The following is a 16,776-nucleotide window of genomic DNA, read 5'->3' on the forward strand; positions in this document are numbered from 1 at the left end:
AAGAATCACTTTTTTTCGTAAAATTAAATTAATAATAAAAGAGTTATCTAAATTGAAATAACTGAAAATAATGTTAGTTATCCAAAATTTTTCAAATTTTTTTTTCAATTACAAGGATGTAATTGCATACTAGAATATAGTTTTTAATTCCAAACAACTTTTCATAATAGCAATTTTCAATATTGTGAAAAATAAAGCTACTTTACTCTTCAGAGAGAAATTCAAAATTTTTGAGATACCTCGTATAATATTCAAAAAATTTGATATTTGATGGTTAAATTTTAGGTTTTGGACGAAGCAGAGCTTTTTATCAAGAATAACTCTTTTTCGTAAAATTAATAATAAAAAAGTTTTCCATATTGATACAACTTACAGGGACATACTGTATACTTAGTTTTTGCTAGATTTATTTTTAATCCTCTTTCTTTTGATTTTGTATTTAGGTCTAATAGCATTTCCTGCCGTTATTTTCTGTCTTCTCAGAAAATCTCAGATGGTTCAGGTTTTCGCCGTCTATCGTCATTCCTTTATTGGCCCGTTCTAAACATATCTTCCAGATAGTATGGTATAACTAGACCCAAACCCAGACATCTAAAGTGAAAGTTATCCTCCAACACCAAATTGTTTTATATGGTCCACATAATGTTCAGAAAAAAAGTCACACCATTTTGAGCGTCGGGTTTGACGGGGAGAGGGGGGAGAAATCGGTAAATTCGTAGTTTTTAACGTTTTTCGTCAATATTTCTAAAACTATGCGGTTTAGCATGAATAACCTTTTATACAAAAATGTTCTACATTAAATTTGAAATAAAAAAGGCCCTATGCATAATCCTTCTAAAATTAATGGTTCCAAAGTTACGGAGGTAGTATAGTATAATTGGTCCAAAAAAAGGCCTAACCCAGACATCCAAAGTAAAAGTTTTCCTCCAATACCAAATTGTTCTATATAGTCCACATATTGTTCAGTAAAAAGTTACACCATTTTGAGCGTCGGGTTTGGGGGGGGGGGGGGAGATGAGGGAGAAGTCGGTAAATTAGTAGTTTTTTACGTTTTTCGTCAATATTTCTAAAACTATGCTTTAGCGTAAACAATGTTCTATACAAAAATGTTCTACATAAAATTTAAAACAAAAAAAGTTCTATAAATATATAATTGTTATAAAATCAACGGTTCCAGAGTTACGGAGGGTGAAAAGTGGAGGTTTTCGATACTTTTTATATTTTTTGGGCAATTTATAATATTATTACTGATGATAGAAATTTTGTTTAACAGGATTGTGTTTTGTAAATAAAATTTGCTATTTCAGCGGCCGAGGGTATGTTAGTGATAAGTTAGTGATTTTATAACAATTATGTATCGGACCATTTTTGTTTTAAATTTTATGTAAAACATTTTTGTATAGAACATTGTTTACACTAAAGCATAGTTTTAGAAATATTGACGAAAAACTTAAAAAAACTACTAAACTTACCGACTTTTCCCCCATTTCCCCCCCAAACCAGACGCTCAAAATGGTGTAACTTTTTACTGAACAATATGTAGACTATATAGAACAATTTGGTGTTGGATGAAAACTTTTACTTTGTATGTATGGGTTAGGCCTTTTTGGACCAATTATACTTATACTACCTCCGTAACTTTGGAACCGTTCATTTTGGAAGAATTATGCACAGGGCCTTTTTTATTTCAAATTTAATGTAGAACATTTTTGTATAGACGGTTGTTCATGCTAAACCGCATAATTTTAGAAATATTGACGAAAAACGTAAAAAAACTACGAATTTACCGATTTCTCCACCCCCAAACCCGACGCTCAAAATGGTATGACTTGTTTCTGAACATTATGTGGACCATATAGAACAATTTGGTGTTGGAGTATAACTTTGACTTTGGATGTCTGGGTTATTCCATTTTTTGGATCAATTGTATCATACTAAGAGCTAAAGTAAATAGCTTGGGTAAAATGGAATCTCCTTGTCTAAGTTATTGACCCTCTCTGTAGTTTTATCTTTTCTGTGTTTATTTGCGGTGTTGCATTGCCATACATACTTAATTATTTTTGGATATCGGTCATGAACTACTTCTACTGTTGCTTAATGCATTAGGATTGTCCAAATTTCCATTGAGTCCAATGCCTTCCCGTAATCTACCATAGCTATCCAGAGTGTTATATTGCATTCGTATGATTTTTCGATTAGTGTTCTTATTACTTGTATATGATCTCTTGTGCTATTCGCTCCGTGCGTGACCATGGTGGGGATACACGAAACTACGCCAGCGCCCGTAGCGGCGAAATATGACAACTTTGGCGAATAATGATTGAATACTAATTTTTTTCAATAGATATTTCGATTACCTTATTATTGCCGTTTTGATTTTTATTATTTATATTTATATTTTCATACTGGCTTTCTTTCCTTCCCCGATCTGGTGGTATTTATTCCTATCGTCATCTATTTCCATACATTAAAATTAATACACTCGGGTGCAAAAAAATCGATTGACTGAAAATTTGGTCATATTTGATATCTCGAATTTCCTAAACCTGTTGACCGATTTAAGTGATTTTTTTACCATGTTATAGCCTTAGCCTTATTCATTAACAATATCGCTGTAATAATATTGTTGTTAGACAGATAAACTGTCATTGTATAGCGGGTGTACGAACCAAACTGTGTTTTTTTCTCAAAGTCTGCACCACCCTGTGGACTTTTCTAGCATTTTCCTCAGCATTCTAGCCTCAGGTTTTCTCAACATTCTGTTTTTAGATTCATTCGCTTATGTTGGATAATAAAAAAGTTAGGTACTTTAACAACTGGCCATGTTCGTCATCAGTACAGGGTGTTTGTAAATAAGTGCGACAAACTTTAAGGGGTAATTTTACATGAGAAAATAATGACAGTTTGCTTTATAATCATATGTCCACAAACGCTTCGTTTCCGAGGTACGGGATGTTCCAAATGTTTTTTGTTTACAAAATGACGATTTATTTATTGCTTTAAAACCAGTTAAGATATGCAAATAAAATTTGGTGGGTTTTAAGACGTAGTTATTGCACATTTTTTGACATACAATTAAGAATTTAATATTCAATATTGGCGCGCAAACGGGTATTATTACCGATCCTATTACCTGTATGCACGCCAATGGTGAATATAAAATTCTTAATTGTATGTCAAAAAATGTGCAATAACTACGTCTTAAAACCCACCAAATTTTATTTGTATATCTTAACTGGTTTTAAAGCAATAAATAAATCGTCATTTTGTAGACAAAAATGGAACATCCCGTATCTCGGAAACGAAGCGTTTGTGGACATATGATTATAAAGCAAACTGTCATTATTTTCTCATGTAAAATTACCCCTTAAAGTTTGTCGCACTTATTTAGAAACACCCTGTACTGATGACGAACATGGACAGTTGTTAAAGTACCTAACTTTTTTATTATCCAACATAAGCGAATGAATCTAAAAACAGAATGTTGAGAAAGCCTGAGGCTATAGTTGTGTTTTAATTTCAGTTATTTATAAATTCTAGAATAGTCCACAGGGTGGTGCTAACTTTGAGAAAAAACACAGTTTGGTTCGTACACCCGGTATACAATGACAGTTTATCTGTCTAACAACAATATTATTACAGCGATATTGTTAATGAATAAGGCTATAACATTGTAAAAAAATCACTTAAATCGGACAACAGGTTTAGGAAATTCGAGACATCAAAAATGACCAAATTTTCAGTGGATCGATTTTTTTGCAGCTGAGTGTAGTTCAATAGACCCAGCTAATGTTAAAATCTGGTAACAATTCACACTTCCTAATTATTTTTTATGTACACTTAATTAGGTAATGTTATCACCGACAACAAAACTATAACGAAAAAGTGAAGAAAAACCTTAAAATTGATATTTTCTTCAGAGAACCAAATATGCGCTTTTTAATTTGACGTTTATTTGACACTCGATCTTAAGTATTGTTTGCATAATAACTTATGTCAAAAATGGTAAATAAAATATTACATTAACGTCAAATATGTCACATGTGTGTCATGGTACACGACAATTAGACCGAAATCATTAGACCGAAAGCAGTAGACCGAACTCATTATACCGAAAAGCACTTTACCGAATCCTCACTAGACCGAACAGCATTAGACCGAAATGATACATAAATTAAAAAAGACTGCGGTAAATTATGCTAAGATTTTGTATATCTGTCTTTTTGTTTTTTGTAATTTTTTTTTGTACTATTTTATATATAGACTGTGTAAATTGTTACTCTGTACAGTCTGATATGAAAAAATTTTCATCCGTTAAACAAATTAGTGAAGGTAAAAATAAATTAAGGGTAGAGTGACGTTAACACCATTTTAACTGTTTATAATAACCATCCAAATAACATTTAGTTGTAATTACATTAGTCTTATCTCTTTTACTGCGACAAGTAAAAATAACTGCTTTTCGGTCTTCTGCTGTTCGGTCTAGTGAGGTTTCGGTAAAGTGCTTTTCGGTCTAATGAGTTCGGTCTACTGCTTTCGGTCTAATGATTTCGGTCTCTTCACAGTGAACCGTGTGTCATATGTTTAACGTCAAATTGTGTTCGCCAAAAATTTCAGGCGACTACGCTAGGTATCGCGACAGTCATGCACGGAGCGAATAACCTTTTCTAAACCTGCCTGTTCCCGAGGCTGATAACTATCCAGTTTGTTTGTTACTCGCAATGTAATTATCTTCACAAACAGTTTATACAAAACTAATGGGTCTATAGTTTTCTAATTTATATTTATTTCCCTTTTTAAATATCAATATTATAAGAGCATTTAACCAAACTGTGGGTATAGTCGATTCGCTAATACAACACAATACAACTTTCTACACTACAATCACAATAAAGATGCACTAGAAATAAATAAGAACGAGGAGTACTCCCAAATTATGATTTGGGAGTGCTCCTCGAACATTCAACGTGTTTTGGGTTGTTTATTTCTATATAGTGCATTTGTATTGTGATTGTAGTGTAGACATGTGTGTCTCAGATTAGCGAATCGACTATACCTCACTTATTTCTATACATTTATTACAAATACGTTTTAGCATTTTTATAGGTTGTCCTCCAGACTTCCATGAAGTACGGGAGTATGCAGAAAAGTCATAATAAAGCGAAAATAAAAGGAACTACAGCGTTTATTTCAATTATACGAAGTTTCAGACTTGCATAACACTCATCCATAGCTCATTACCGATATCAAATGATTGATAAGGCATTATAAAAAAGAATACTAATAAAAGTATCTTACTAATTCCTAATTTTTAAGATCTGGAAATTGTCTTACTTACATGGTTTGCAGCACTCGAATATTAATCTAATCAGAATATCCAATTCTATTTTCAGACTATTTTCAACCATTACAACACCTTCTAAACAGACATTTAGGACATTAAGAAGTCCAAAAGGGAATTTTTTTAATAAAGATGTCTTACTCTGGAACCCCTAAAAACAAAAATTAAAGAGGATATATTGTATACACTAACTTGACATTTTAATTTCAGTTTCAAAATAAACTTATTTGTCATCTCCAATATAGCGATGGAAGCTCATTTGAAATTGTTTCAAAAACAAATGTGAAAATTTATTTTATTAAAATAAAACATTAAAACCAAGCCAACATACTAATAGTATTGGGACCGTGCAAGTTCGGCAAAGCGACACCTATTCTACGCTCTGCAACTTTCTTCGCACTTTTAATTATATTGGCCAATTATATTAGTCCTGGTTACTGGATAATTGTCAAGGCCATAGTCCAAAAAAATAATAAGAAGAAAAAATAAGATTCAGGTTATGTTATTAAAATGTAAACAATTGTATGTAGTAAATAAAACTAGTTATTAAAATGCAGTAGGTACTGCAAGCAAAATACAATTAATTAAATTTACCTTTATACAATAATTGCATATCATATCAATATTGTGGAGCAACATATACTTTTTCTTCTTAAATGACAGTAGATATGAAATGTACGTCAATTTGACAATTTTAATTGGCAATATGAATTATTTAAGAAAGTTGCAATATTTCTCCGCTATTCGCGCACGATCGATTCTCAATTCCCTTCCAAGTACTTGCACACCGCAAATAGAGTATAGAGAGATAAGGTTTTTGTCGGGACACTTGAGCAGCCAGGTTGCAAATGGGTTTTTTGGGTACTATATACCTAATACATTATAAATACAAAAATGCCCGTCACAGTTAGGACGAGAATTAACAAATAAGTTTCAAAAATGGCAGTTTTTTTGTTTAAATCGCTACAGGTAAAAATGGGGTAATTAAATATCTTATTTAGAATATGTATGTATTCCTATTTTAGTAGATGAGCAAAGGTTCAAAATGGCATTTTTTGAATTTTGGTCCGATTATTTGTTGCGTCGCTAATTGCAAAATAAGACTAAAATTTCGAAAATAAAAAATTTGCTATAACTTTTGCGAAAATGAACTTAAGACTTTGATATTGCATGAAAAGTTGAGACAACCAGTACTTATCATGCACAAAAAATTTCAAGACGATTCGTCAATTGGTTTAAATTTTATTCAATTTTTTTATCCCAAAGAGCTTTTTTGCAATATTATTGTTCAGAAAATAATCACATTCTGTGGAAACCACATGAAAGTAGAACACTTGTATTTTCAAAGCATTTAAAAAAATTAATAAAAAGTCATTTTTATCATTCCGAAAACATTTTACTAAAGTAGAGTCATTTTTGGCTTAAAAACAATTTGAATAGCTTTGTTAATATTGACTGTAGAATAAATCTACTTTGAGATTTGAAAAATTTACACGAATAAAAAAAAACTTTTTGCCTAGGTTAATTGCGGTCAAAGTTAACCAGTTTTATTATTTAATTCACAGTTACTTCTATATACATAAAATTCTCATGTAACAGTGTTAGTTACCATACTCCTCCGAAACAGCTTGACCGATTTTTATGAAATTTTAGGCGTATATTTTTCAAACCCATAAATTATAAGGGAGGTTACCCCCCTGACTTTTTTTTATTTTTTGGACAAAATTTATTGTCACCTTAATTTTATATGGTGTAGAATTAAAAAATACATACAACCCTTAATTTTCACTCTTCTATCAGTTTCAGGGGTTCCCCCTAACATTTTGTAATGTTAGGTGGGATATGTGTACATAACGTACTCTACAAGACTACGAGTACATACAAATTAAACAAAATATGATCAAAATCCATCAACAAGCTCCGGAGATATTAATCGCAGCATATGTTTAAAGAATCAATTTCATTTTTTGAGTGCACGGATTTTAATAATTCCCCTCCACCATTTTCCCCTCCACCAACTGCCATTTTTGACACATTTGTTAATAACTAAAATTTTCGTCCGAACTGTGACAGGCATTTTTGTAATTTTAATGTATTAGGTATATAGTACCAAAAAATCCCATTTGCAACCTGGCTGCTCATGCTCAAGTGTCCCGAACATGCTATATTTTTGCCTTATTTCCCTGGCATATAATCTAGAGAGAGAAAAATAATCGAAAGTTAGTAGCGAGTAAAATAAAATAGATACACAAAATATGAAGATGATTGAAACATTAATAGCGTACTATAAGATCAAACAAAAGTCGATCAAAAAAGTCTCACAATTAGTTGCCCATCAGCATCAGTGGTGCTACAGCCCTAAGATCAGCCCTAACACCTCAGTCTTGGTCTATCTCTACTCCTATTCCCTACTGGTACTCGTAATAGGGTTCGTTTGGGTGGGTAATTTTCATTGGCTCTTGACACATGTCCAGCTCATCTAAATCTACCAATTTTTATGAAATATATTACATCTCTACCTTTCACTATTGCTTAATACTTCTCGTACAATTCGAAATTATATCGCCTTCTCCATATACTATTCTCACAGACTGTTTGCGTCTGTTTTGGAGATGGTCCATGTTCCTGACCCGTATGTCAGCACTGGTAGGATGAGTGTTCTATGTATTGTTAGTTTGGTTTTTTGGCTTAAATGTGTTTTTTTAGGTGCTTGTTTAGTCCAAAATAACAATTGTTCGTTAGCAGTATCCTTCGTTTTACTTGTTCAGATGTGTAGATTATAGGTAGAACCTAGATGTGTCATTATAGAACCCAAATAGGTAAACTTATTTACGACCTCAAAATTATAGTGGTCCATGCTGAAGTTTTGTTCGGCGTTTCTAGCTCTATCTCTGTTATTTGGAATCGATGTCAACACTAGTTTTTTCCTTGTTTTTTTAAGGCCCATATTTTTTTGAGACCGTTAATAAGGTGGAAACCGTCTTATCCACAAGTTATCCTGTGCAGTGGCGTGCTGGCCATATAAATGAATCGGTGCAATCACCGAGAGGCCGCGGCCTCTTGAGGCCGGTCAAATAGGTTTCCACAAAAATTTTTAGATGTAACAAAAAATATTTTTTTAATTTCTAATCGGATGTTAATTTTGCTAATAATATAATAAAACATTTAAAAAAATCAAATTTTTTTTAATCGTGAAATACAATTTAAGTAAATGAGTAAGACTCTATAGTCTATATAATATACATAAATAGATTGCTACAGATAATATTATTTATTTTCATACATACAAGTATATTTATGGTTTTCCAATTTCCTTCAAACCTGTATGTACTCTGCAGAATTAAAAAATGGAAAAACGTCTTGCTCATTTTTGACGGAATTATTGAAAGTATCTAAAAACGATTTGATCAAGACAAATCAAATCGTTTTATGATGATACAAGCACTCTACATCTTAGAAATTTTGATACAATAAAAAATGGTATACCTTTGATGGCATTTAAATAATTTACTGAAAAATTAAGAAAGTTTTATCCTACCATATCTGCGACTGCAATTAGAGAAGAAGTCATGGATTTTGCTGATAAATGGATTGTATTAAAAATAGGATTTTGCAAAATCATACAAGATGGAGTTAATGATGAATATGTTCAGCCTACAGAAAATGTGAAGGATGATATTATTAATCTAAAGTGATAATGAACACGAAATAACAAATGACAATATCCAAATTTAAATAGTATAATATAAAGCATTTATTAACTCTTTCAGTGACACAAGTATCTTGCGAAAAAATCTTTTCAACATACATAAAAAATCGGTTAAGTAGTACTTTAACACAAGATCACTTTTATGCTAATGGCTATAGAAAAGAAGCTTTGTATAAGCTTAAAAATGATGAAATAATCGAACGAATTTGCTCAAAAATCTATTTTAATGCGGAAATTATTGATCGAGAGTTAAGTAATTATTTTATAAAATAATTGCAAAAGAATATTTAGATTATTGCGTTGTATTAACATTTTAAATATTGTTAAATTAAAGTATTTGCACTGTACTTGTATTTGTGCTCTCTTGTATAATTGATTTACTAAAATGCAGCTTAATACATAATTGAAAAATTCTCAATTTTATTTTACTTGTACCTTAATTACATCAAATTCATATTATATTTATTTAGGAAATTATGGTTTTTGCCTTACCGCATACAATATTGTTATACATGTAAATTATTATTTGTAAGATTGATTATTCTTAAATGAAAAAATATAGCAAATTAAGAAAAAAATCATTGAATTCAAAGTTTTATGTTTGATTCAACAATAATTTATATCTTTGTTTTTTTGTTTTTTTAAATACCGAATAAAACATCCTGATAATAGAAGGTAAAATGAGGATGGGAGGCCGCTTTTCTATAAAATCACCGGGCCGCTTGAAAAGTTCCAGCACGCCACTGATCCTGTGGTGCGTGCGATCAAATTCAAATCGTCAGCTTAAGCCATAATCTGCGTTGACTTATTTAAATATTGTTCCCTATTATGTAACTCGGCATCTCTTATAGTCTTTTCTAAAGCTATATTAAAGAAAAGACACGCCAACGCGTCTCCCTGCCGAAAAATATTCCCATGAGATTTTTTTGCATAATTAAATTCGTGAGATATCCCAGAATAAGGTTCAAGAAGTCGCCCACGTGAAAAGAGGGCCAAATTTTTTTTAACAATTTTTTTTTTAAATTGCAAAAATCACTATTTTTGGCCTGGACAATTTTTTGTAGGTTTTTTGGACCATTCTGGATAAAAAAGGTCTCTTATAATTTTTCTCTAAAGTTGATCGTTTTCGAGTTAAAAGCAATTTAAAATTGAAAAAAACGAAAAATGGCGATTTTCAAGGCTTAATAACTCGGTTAAAATTAATTATTATGAAAGTCAGAAAGTGACTAAATCAAAGTTTAATGCCCCCCCCCCCTACAAGATCCTTAAGAAATTTTTGTCATTATTTTATTACTAAGCTGTTATTTTTAAGTAATAATATTGAGTGCCATGCACGTGGTAGCCGGCCGTAAATGCTGAGTGCGAGAGAGATGCCACTCCGGCAGTCCAATTGTGCATCTTACTTGCACTCACATTTACGGCCGCCTACCACGTGCATGGCGCTCATTATTATTACTTAAAAATAACAGCTTAGTAATAAAATAATGACAAACATTTCTTCAGGATCTTGTAGGGGGGGCATTAAACTTTGATTTAGTCACTTTCTGACTTTCATAATAATAATTTTTAACCGAGTTATTAAGCCTTGAAAATCGCCATTTTTCGTTTTTTTCAATTTTAAATTTAGACCAGTAAGGATCTGTGAAAAAACGTCTATTTTTGGATGTGAAAGGTGGCATTCGGATTTTTGCAGATAAAGTTAGGTGACACCTTCAGTAATAATAATTGACTTGGCATTGAGGTGGCATTCAGATTTTTGCAGATAAAGTTAGGTGACACCTTCAGTAATAATAATTGACTTATGCTCCTTCTCAAATATGCCCGGAACATTAATAAAAAAATTAAAATATTTAAAAATTTCGAAAAACGTCGATTTTTTTCTGCTGTCTTTGCTTATAACTTTAAAACGATTCGTTTTGGAACAAAGTCGTACAAAAATAAAATAAAGATAATTGAATTTTGTATGATATACGACTGGTCAAAAATGTCTTAACGTATTACCTTTTCTGCAATATAGCAATAAATACAAAATAAGGGGGCAAAATACGCCTCTTGTTATTCAATGTTTTAACCACTTTGGTGGCACTTAGAACCTTAGTACTTCGCTTAGGAAATTCTTTGTAATACACTTAAACCGTGTACCAAATTTCATTAAAATCTACCTAATAGATTTGGCATAATAAATTTGCAATCTAAATGTTTTTAAAAAAGTTCAAATTTTTTAAAATCTTTCTGAAAAAAAAGTAGACCATTTAGAAGTTGTCTAATTTTTTTACATACAGTATGTCCCTGTAAGTTGTATCCATATGGAAAACTTTTTTATTATTACTTTTACGAAAAAAAGTTATTCTTTATAAAAAGCTCTGCATGGTCCAAAACCTAAGATTTAACCATCAAATATCAAATTTTTTGAATATTATACGGGGTATGTCAAAAAGTTTGAATTTCACTCAAGAGTAAAGTAGCTTTATTTTTCACAATATTGAAAATTGCTATTATGAAAAGTTGTTTGGAATTAAAAACTGTATTCTAGTATGCAATTACATCCTTCTAATTGAATTTTTTTTTTTTAATTATGGATAACTAACATTATTTTCAGTTATTTAATTCAGATAACTCTTTTATTATTAATTTTACGAAAAAAAGTGATACTTAATAAAAAGTTCTGCATGGTCTAAAATCTAAAATACAACCATCTTTTGTCAAATTTTATCAATTTTATACGAGGTATGTCAAAAAATATGAATTTCGCTCAAGAGTAAAATACGTTTATTTTTCACAATATCGAAAATTGTTATTATGAAAAGTTATTTAGAATTAAAAACTATGTTTGAGTATGTAATTACATCCTTCTAATTGAAATATTCTGAACTATAAAGGTACTTTACTTTTGATCTAAATTTATCTTTTTTGACATAACTCGTATAAAATTGATAAAATTTGATATAAGATGGTTGTATTTTAAGTTTTAGAACATCCAGCAAAGTTTAGCAAAATTAATAATAAAAGGGTTATCAGAATTGAAATAACGAAAAAATAATGATAGTTATCCATAATTTCTCAAAAAAAATTTTTTTCAATTAAAAGGATGTAATTGCGTATTAGAATATAGTTTTTAATTCCAAACAACTTTTCATAATAGCAATTTCCAATATTACGAAAAATAAAGCTACTTTACTCTTGAGTGAAATTCAAACGTTTTGACATACCTCGTATAATATTCAAAAAATTTGATATTTGGTGATTAAATCTTACTTTTTTTCGAATAACTTTTTTTCGTAAAATTAATAATAAAAATGTTTTCCATATGGATACAACTTACAGGGACATACTGTATAAAGAGGTGCTCTACCTATCTAATACACTTTACAGAATTAAAATCGGATTATTTAAGGGGCCTCAGCAATGTTTTAAACTTATAAACAATTTTTTGGCTTATAAACAAATAGCTTTGTTTAATAATAAAAAAATTAATTTTTAGCAATGCAAATAATTAAAACCGGTATAATTTGACTTAAACTTTCAAATGCTGTTAGCAGAATTGCTATTTTATTTTTTAATCAAATGTTATTCGCGTTCAAAAATTGCAATTTTTCGAATTTTTGAAAGTTCCACTGCGTTTATCTCGAAAACTATGCATCCTACGAAAAAACTTGTAAGAACATTTTTTGCTTAGAATTACCGAAGACATACAAAAAAATGTTTTATTTTGCGAAAAATCGATGTTATGTAATTCCTCAAGTTCTTTGTTTATAACAATCTTATCGACATCCGGATCAACTGTTATCCAAAAAAATCGTGTTTTACGGGTCAAAAAATACATAAAAATCTTGGGTAAGTCCATCTAAATAAAGGAGCCCGTAGCACCCCTCCTGGCCACAGGACTAATTTGTTTATAAGCCAAAAAATTGTTTATAACTTTAAAACATTGCTGAGGCTGCTTAAACAATCCGATTTCAAATCTGTAAAGTGCATTAGATAGGTGGAGTGCTTCTTTATATGTAAACAAATTGACAAATCTTTGTATGTTCTAGTTTTTGTTGTGCAAGATTTTAATAGATATTTATGATATAAGTGTTAAAAGTACACGCTTAAGGCACGCATGTGAAAGTTTGCAGAATGAGCGATAGCGAGTTTTGCAATTCACATGAGTGCCTTAAATATGTACTTTTTAACACGCATATCATACAATATTTTTTCTACAAACGTAATTACAGGACAATATCTACAAAAACTTTTACTTGAACTTGACTGACATTCCATTTTTATATTTTTTTGACCTTACATCAAAATTGTCTATAAGGTCAATACGAACTGCAGTGCCTTAAAATTTTTTTAAAGCAATAGTGCCTTAAAGTAGCATTTTTAACGCTCGTATGGAGTGCTAAAAATTGCATTTTTAACAAGGTTGTAGAAAAAATTTTTTAATTTTTTAAAAAAAAGTTTAGATTATTCAAAATCTAGTAAGTCAATTTTAATGAAATTTGGTGTACGGTTTTAGCACATTACAAAAATTTTCTAAGCGAATTAGGAAGGTTCCAAGTGTAACCTAAGTGATGGAAAATCATTGAATAAGGACAGGCTTGTTTTGCCCCCTTATTTGATATTTATTGCTATTTTGCAGCAAGGGTGATAAATTAAGACATTTTTAACAAATCGCATCTGATAGAAAATTTAATTATCTTTGTTTTATTCCTATACGACTTTGTTCCAAAATGAATCGTTTTAAAGTTATAAGCAAAAAAAGTAGAAAAAAAACGAAATTTTTTGAAATTTTTAAATATTTTATTTTTTTTATTAATGTTTCGGGCATATTTGAGAAGGAGCATAAATCAATTATTATTAACGAAGTTATCACCTAACTTTATCCGCAAAAATCTGAATGCCACCTCTCACATCCACCTAAAAACAGATCCTTTCTGGTCTAATTGCTTATAACTCGAAAACGATCAACTTTAGAGAAAAATTAAAAGAGACCTTTTTTATCCAGAATGGTCCAAAAAACCTACAAAAAAATTGTCCGAGCCAAAATACTGATTTTTGCAATTTGATTAAAAAAAATTGTTAAAAAAATTGAACCACTTTTCACGTGGGCGACTTCTTGAACCTTATTCTGGGATGTCTCACGAATGTGATTATGCAAAAAAATCTCATGGGAATATTTTTCCCAACGGACCCGCCGTTTTCGGCTTGTCTATTATGACAGATCACCTTGTATTTGTACTCTAGGTCTTATTAATTTATGGGGAATGTTAAGTTCATTCATGGCTTCATATAATTTACATCTTAGGACACTATAATACGTTTTGTGGACCTAAAGTCCACAAAGAGATAAAACGTATCAATTAATTTGTTTATTCTGTCAGGAGGGGCTCCATGTAACATGGCATTCTTGGAGTCTCACAGCTCGATTCATCCTACTTAACCGTAGGAGATGCTTTCTGAAGATCGGATTGCCCACCGGTGACTGTAGACTCAAACAGCACCTACATCTACTTGGACTGGTAGATATCCTAAAGTAACGTCTATCTAATGACGAGTATGCCGAGAATGACCTCCCCACGTGTCCTTTGTGGGCGCCCATAAATAGCCTAACAGAAATATCAGGTCACGGAGATACCATGAAGGAAAGGTCCAGAGAGAAAGACGAAAAGACCACTTTATCTGCAATCTACAACCAACACGTTATTTGCCACGGAAGCTGGTCAAAGGAATGTGACCAAAGCAGATATTGTAAAATGGAAACAAGAAAACAGAACAAACATCATAATTTATATTAGTATTGGTAATTAATATAAGATTCAGACAAAACTGTTTTTCAAATCTTTGTTGAAGTTATACTTCTTTAGGCGCGATTGAGGGTGAAATTTTAACATTCCCGGCGCATGCGCACAACGACAGTATGGTGTTAGTCGCTAAAGCTTTTAAATTATATAGCGCAACTGAGGTGTGCGTGAATAGAATATATTAGTGTTTTTATTATAATATATTTTTATGTTAATATATTTATTATAATTTTTGTGTCTTTGGGAGTACGGTAATAAATATTACTGAAAATGTTTATTAAATTATCTATGTGACCGAGAAATAATTGTACGTAAGGGTAACCTCGGTAGCTCGTCGATAGAGCATTCGTCTAGAGATCGGAAGGTCCCACGTTCGAATCCCGGACAATGCATATTTTTTTTGTATTCTTTTAGTTCTTTCTAAAATTAATTTAATATTATACAATACAAAAAAAACTGTTTAAAGTAGATATATTGATTTTGTTGAAATCATAATATAGAAGTATAACTTCTTACGTGAGTACAAAGTACACACACATTCTTTTTTTTTTTCTCGTGTTAGTAGAGGGAAGCAAAGACATGTTGGAAGAGAAGTTGGAGAGGTCGAGAAGGGCTATTGAAGAGGGAGGACTTAAGGTTAGTAGCAGGAAAACGAAATATATGTGGTTGGGAGGAATAGGAATGGTTGGGGACATCGAATTGCTTGAAGATAAACTAGAAGGAGCAGGAGAATTTAAATACCTTGTCTCTCACATAACGAAAAATGGGATACTAGACTACAGGCTGGTTGATTTAACCGGAAGCGAATGAGCGGGGTACTTTGTGGTCGAAAAATCGGGGAAGGGTTGAAAGGAAAGATATACAAGACTGTGTTAGACCTGCGTTGGTGTACGGCGCGCGGCGGTGAAGTGTGGCCTGGAAAAAAGAAGATGGAAGTAACGGAAATGAAAATGTTACGGTGGATGTTGGGTAATACTAGAATTAACAGAATCAGGAATGGCTTGGTTAGAAAAAGAGTCGAGGTGATTACAGTTTCAAAAAAGATGCAACAACGAACAAAGATTGCAATAGTTTGATAACGTCAGGCGTAAAAATGAAAACTATGTGGGTCGAGCTGTTAGATGTTGATAGAAAGAGAGGTGGAGGAAAATTTAGGAAAAAATGGAAAAAGTGCGTGGTAGAAGACTTGAAAGAAAAAGTTTAAGTGACGAAGACACGATGGACAGAAATGAGTGACGAAGAAGGATAAGAAACATCGACCCATGAAAAGAAAACAAGAAGGCATATCTCTGTTATTTCTAGACACCATTGTAGAGGACATAAGATTTGTTCAATTACGATGTTACGGACACATTAGGGAAATGAACGAAAAGTGGATACGCAAAAAGGTTATTCATTTGACACCAGAAAGTTACCAAAAATAGAGGAATACATCGTATGTTTATAAAATTATATTACCTAATTAACTTTAAAGTGAGTGGCAACGTTGGTATTCGCGGTGTGCAAGTACTTGGAAGGGAATTGAGAAACGATCGTGCGCGAATAGCGGAGAAATATTGCAACTTTCTTAAATAATTCATATTGTCAATTGAAATTGTCATATTGACGTACATTTCATATCTACTGTCATGTAAGGAGAAAAATTATATGTTGCTCCACAATATTGATATGATATAAAGGTAAATTTAATTAATTGTATTTTGCTTGCAGTACTGCATTTTAATTACTAATTTTATTTACTACATACAATTGTTTACGTTTTAAAAACATAACCTGAATCTTATTTTTTCTTCTTATTTTTTGGACTATGGCCTTGACAATTATCCAGTAACCAGGACTAATATAATTGGCCAATATAATTAAAAGTGCGAATAAAGTTGCAGAGCGTAGAAATAGGTGTCGCTTTGCCGAACTTGCACGGTCCCAATAGAAGAGTAAGA

At 31.4% G+C, this 16,776-nt stretch overlaps 1 protein-coding gene across 1 annotated transcript in view; it reads right to left on the reverse strand.

Moving 5' to 3' along the window:
* LOC114332074 (uncharacterized) overlaps positions 1 to 16,776 on the reverse strand; it is a 127,420-nt gene that overhangs the window by 61,190 nt on the left and 49,454 nt on the right. Inside the window, exon 8 of the mRNA XM_028281783.2 lies at positions 5,339 to 5,492. Within this exon, the coding sequence (XP_028137584.2) occupies positions 5,339 to 5,492 (154 nt within the window). The remainder of the gene's footprint in view (positions 1 to 5,338; positions 5,493 to 16,776) is intronic.

Source organism: Diabrotica virgifera, chromosome 7 (assembly GCF_917563875.1).
Source record: "Diabrotica virgifera virgifera chromosome 7, PGI_DIABVI_V3a".
Lineage (NCBI taxonomy): Eukaryota > Metazoa > Arthropoda > Insecta > Coleoptera > Chrysomelidae > Diabrotica > Diabrotica virgifera.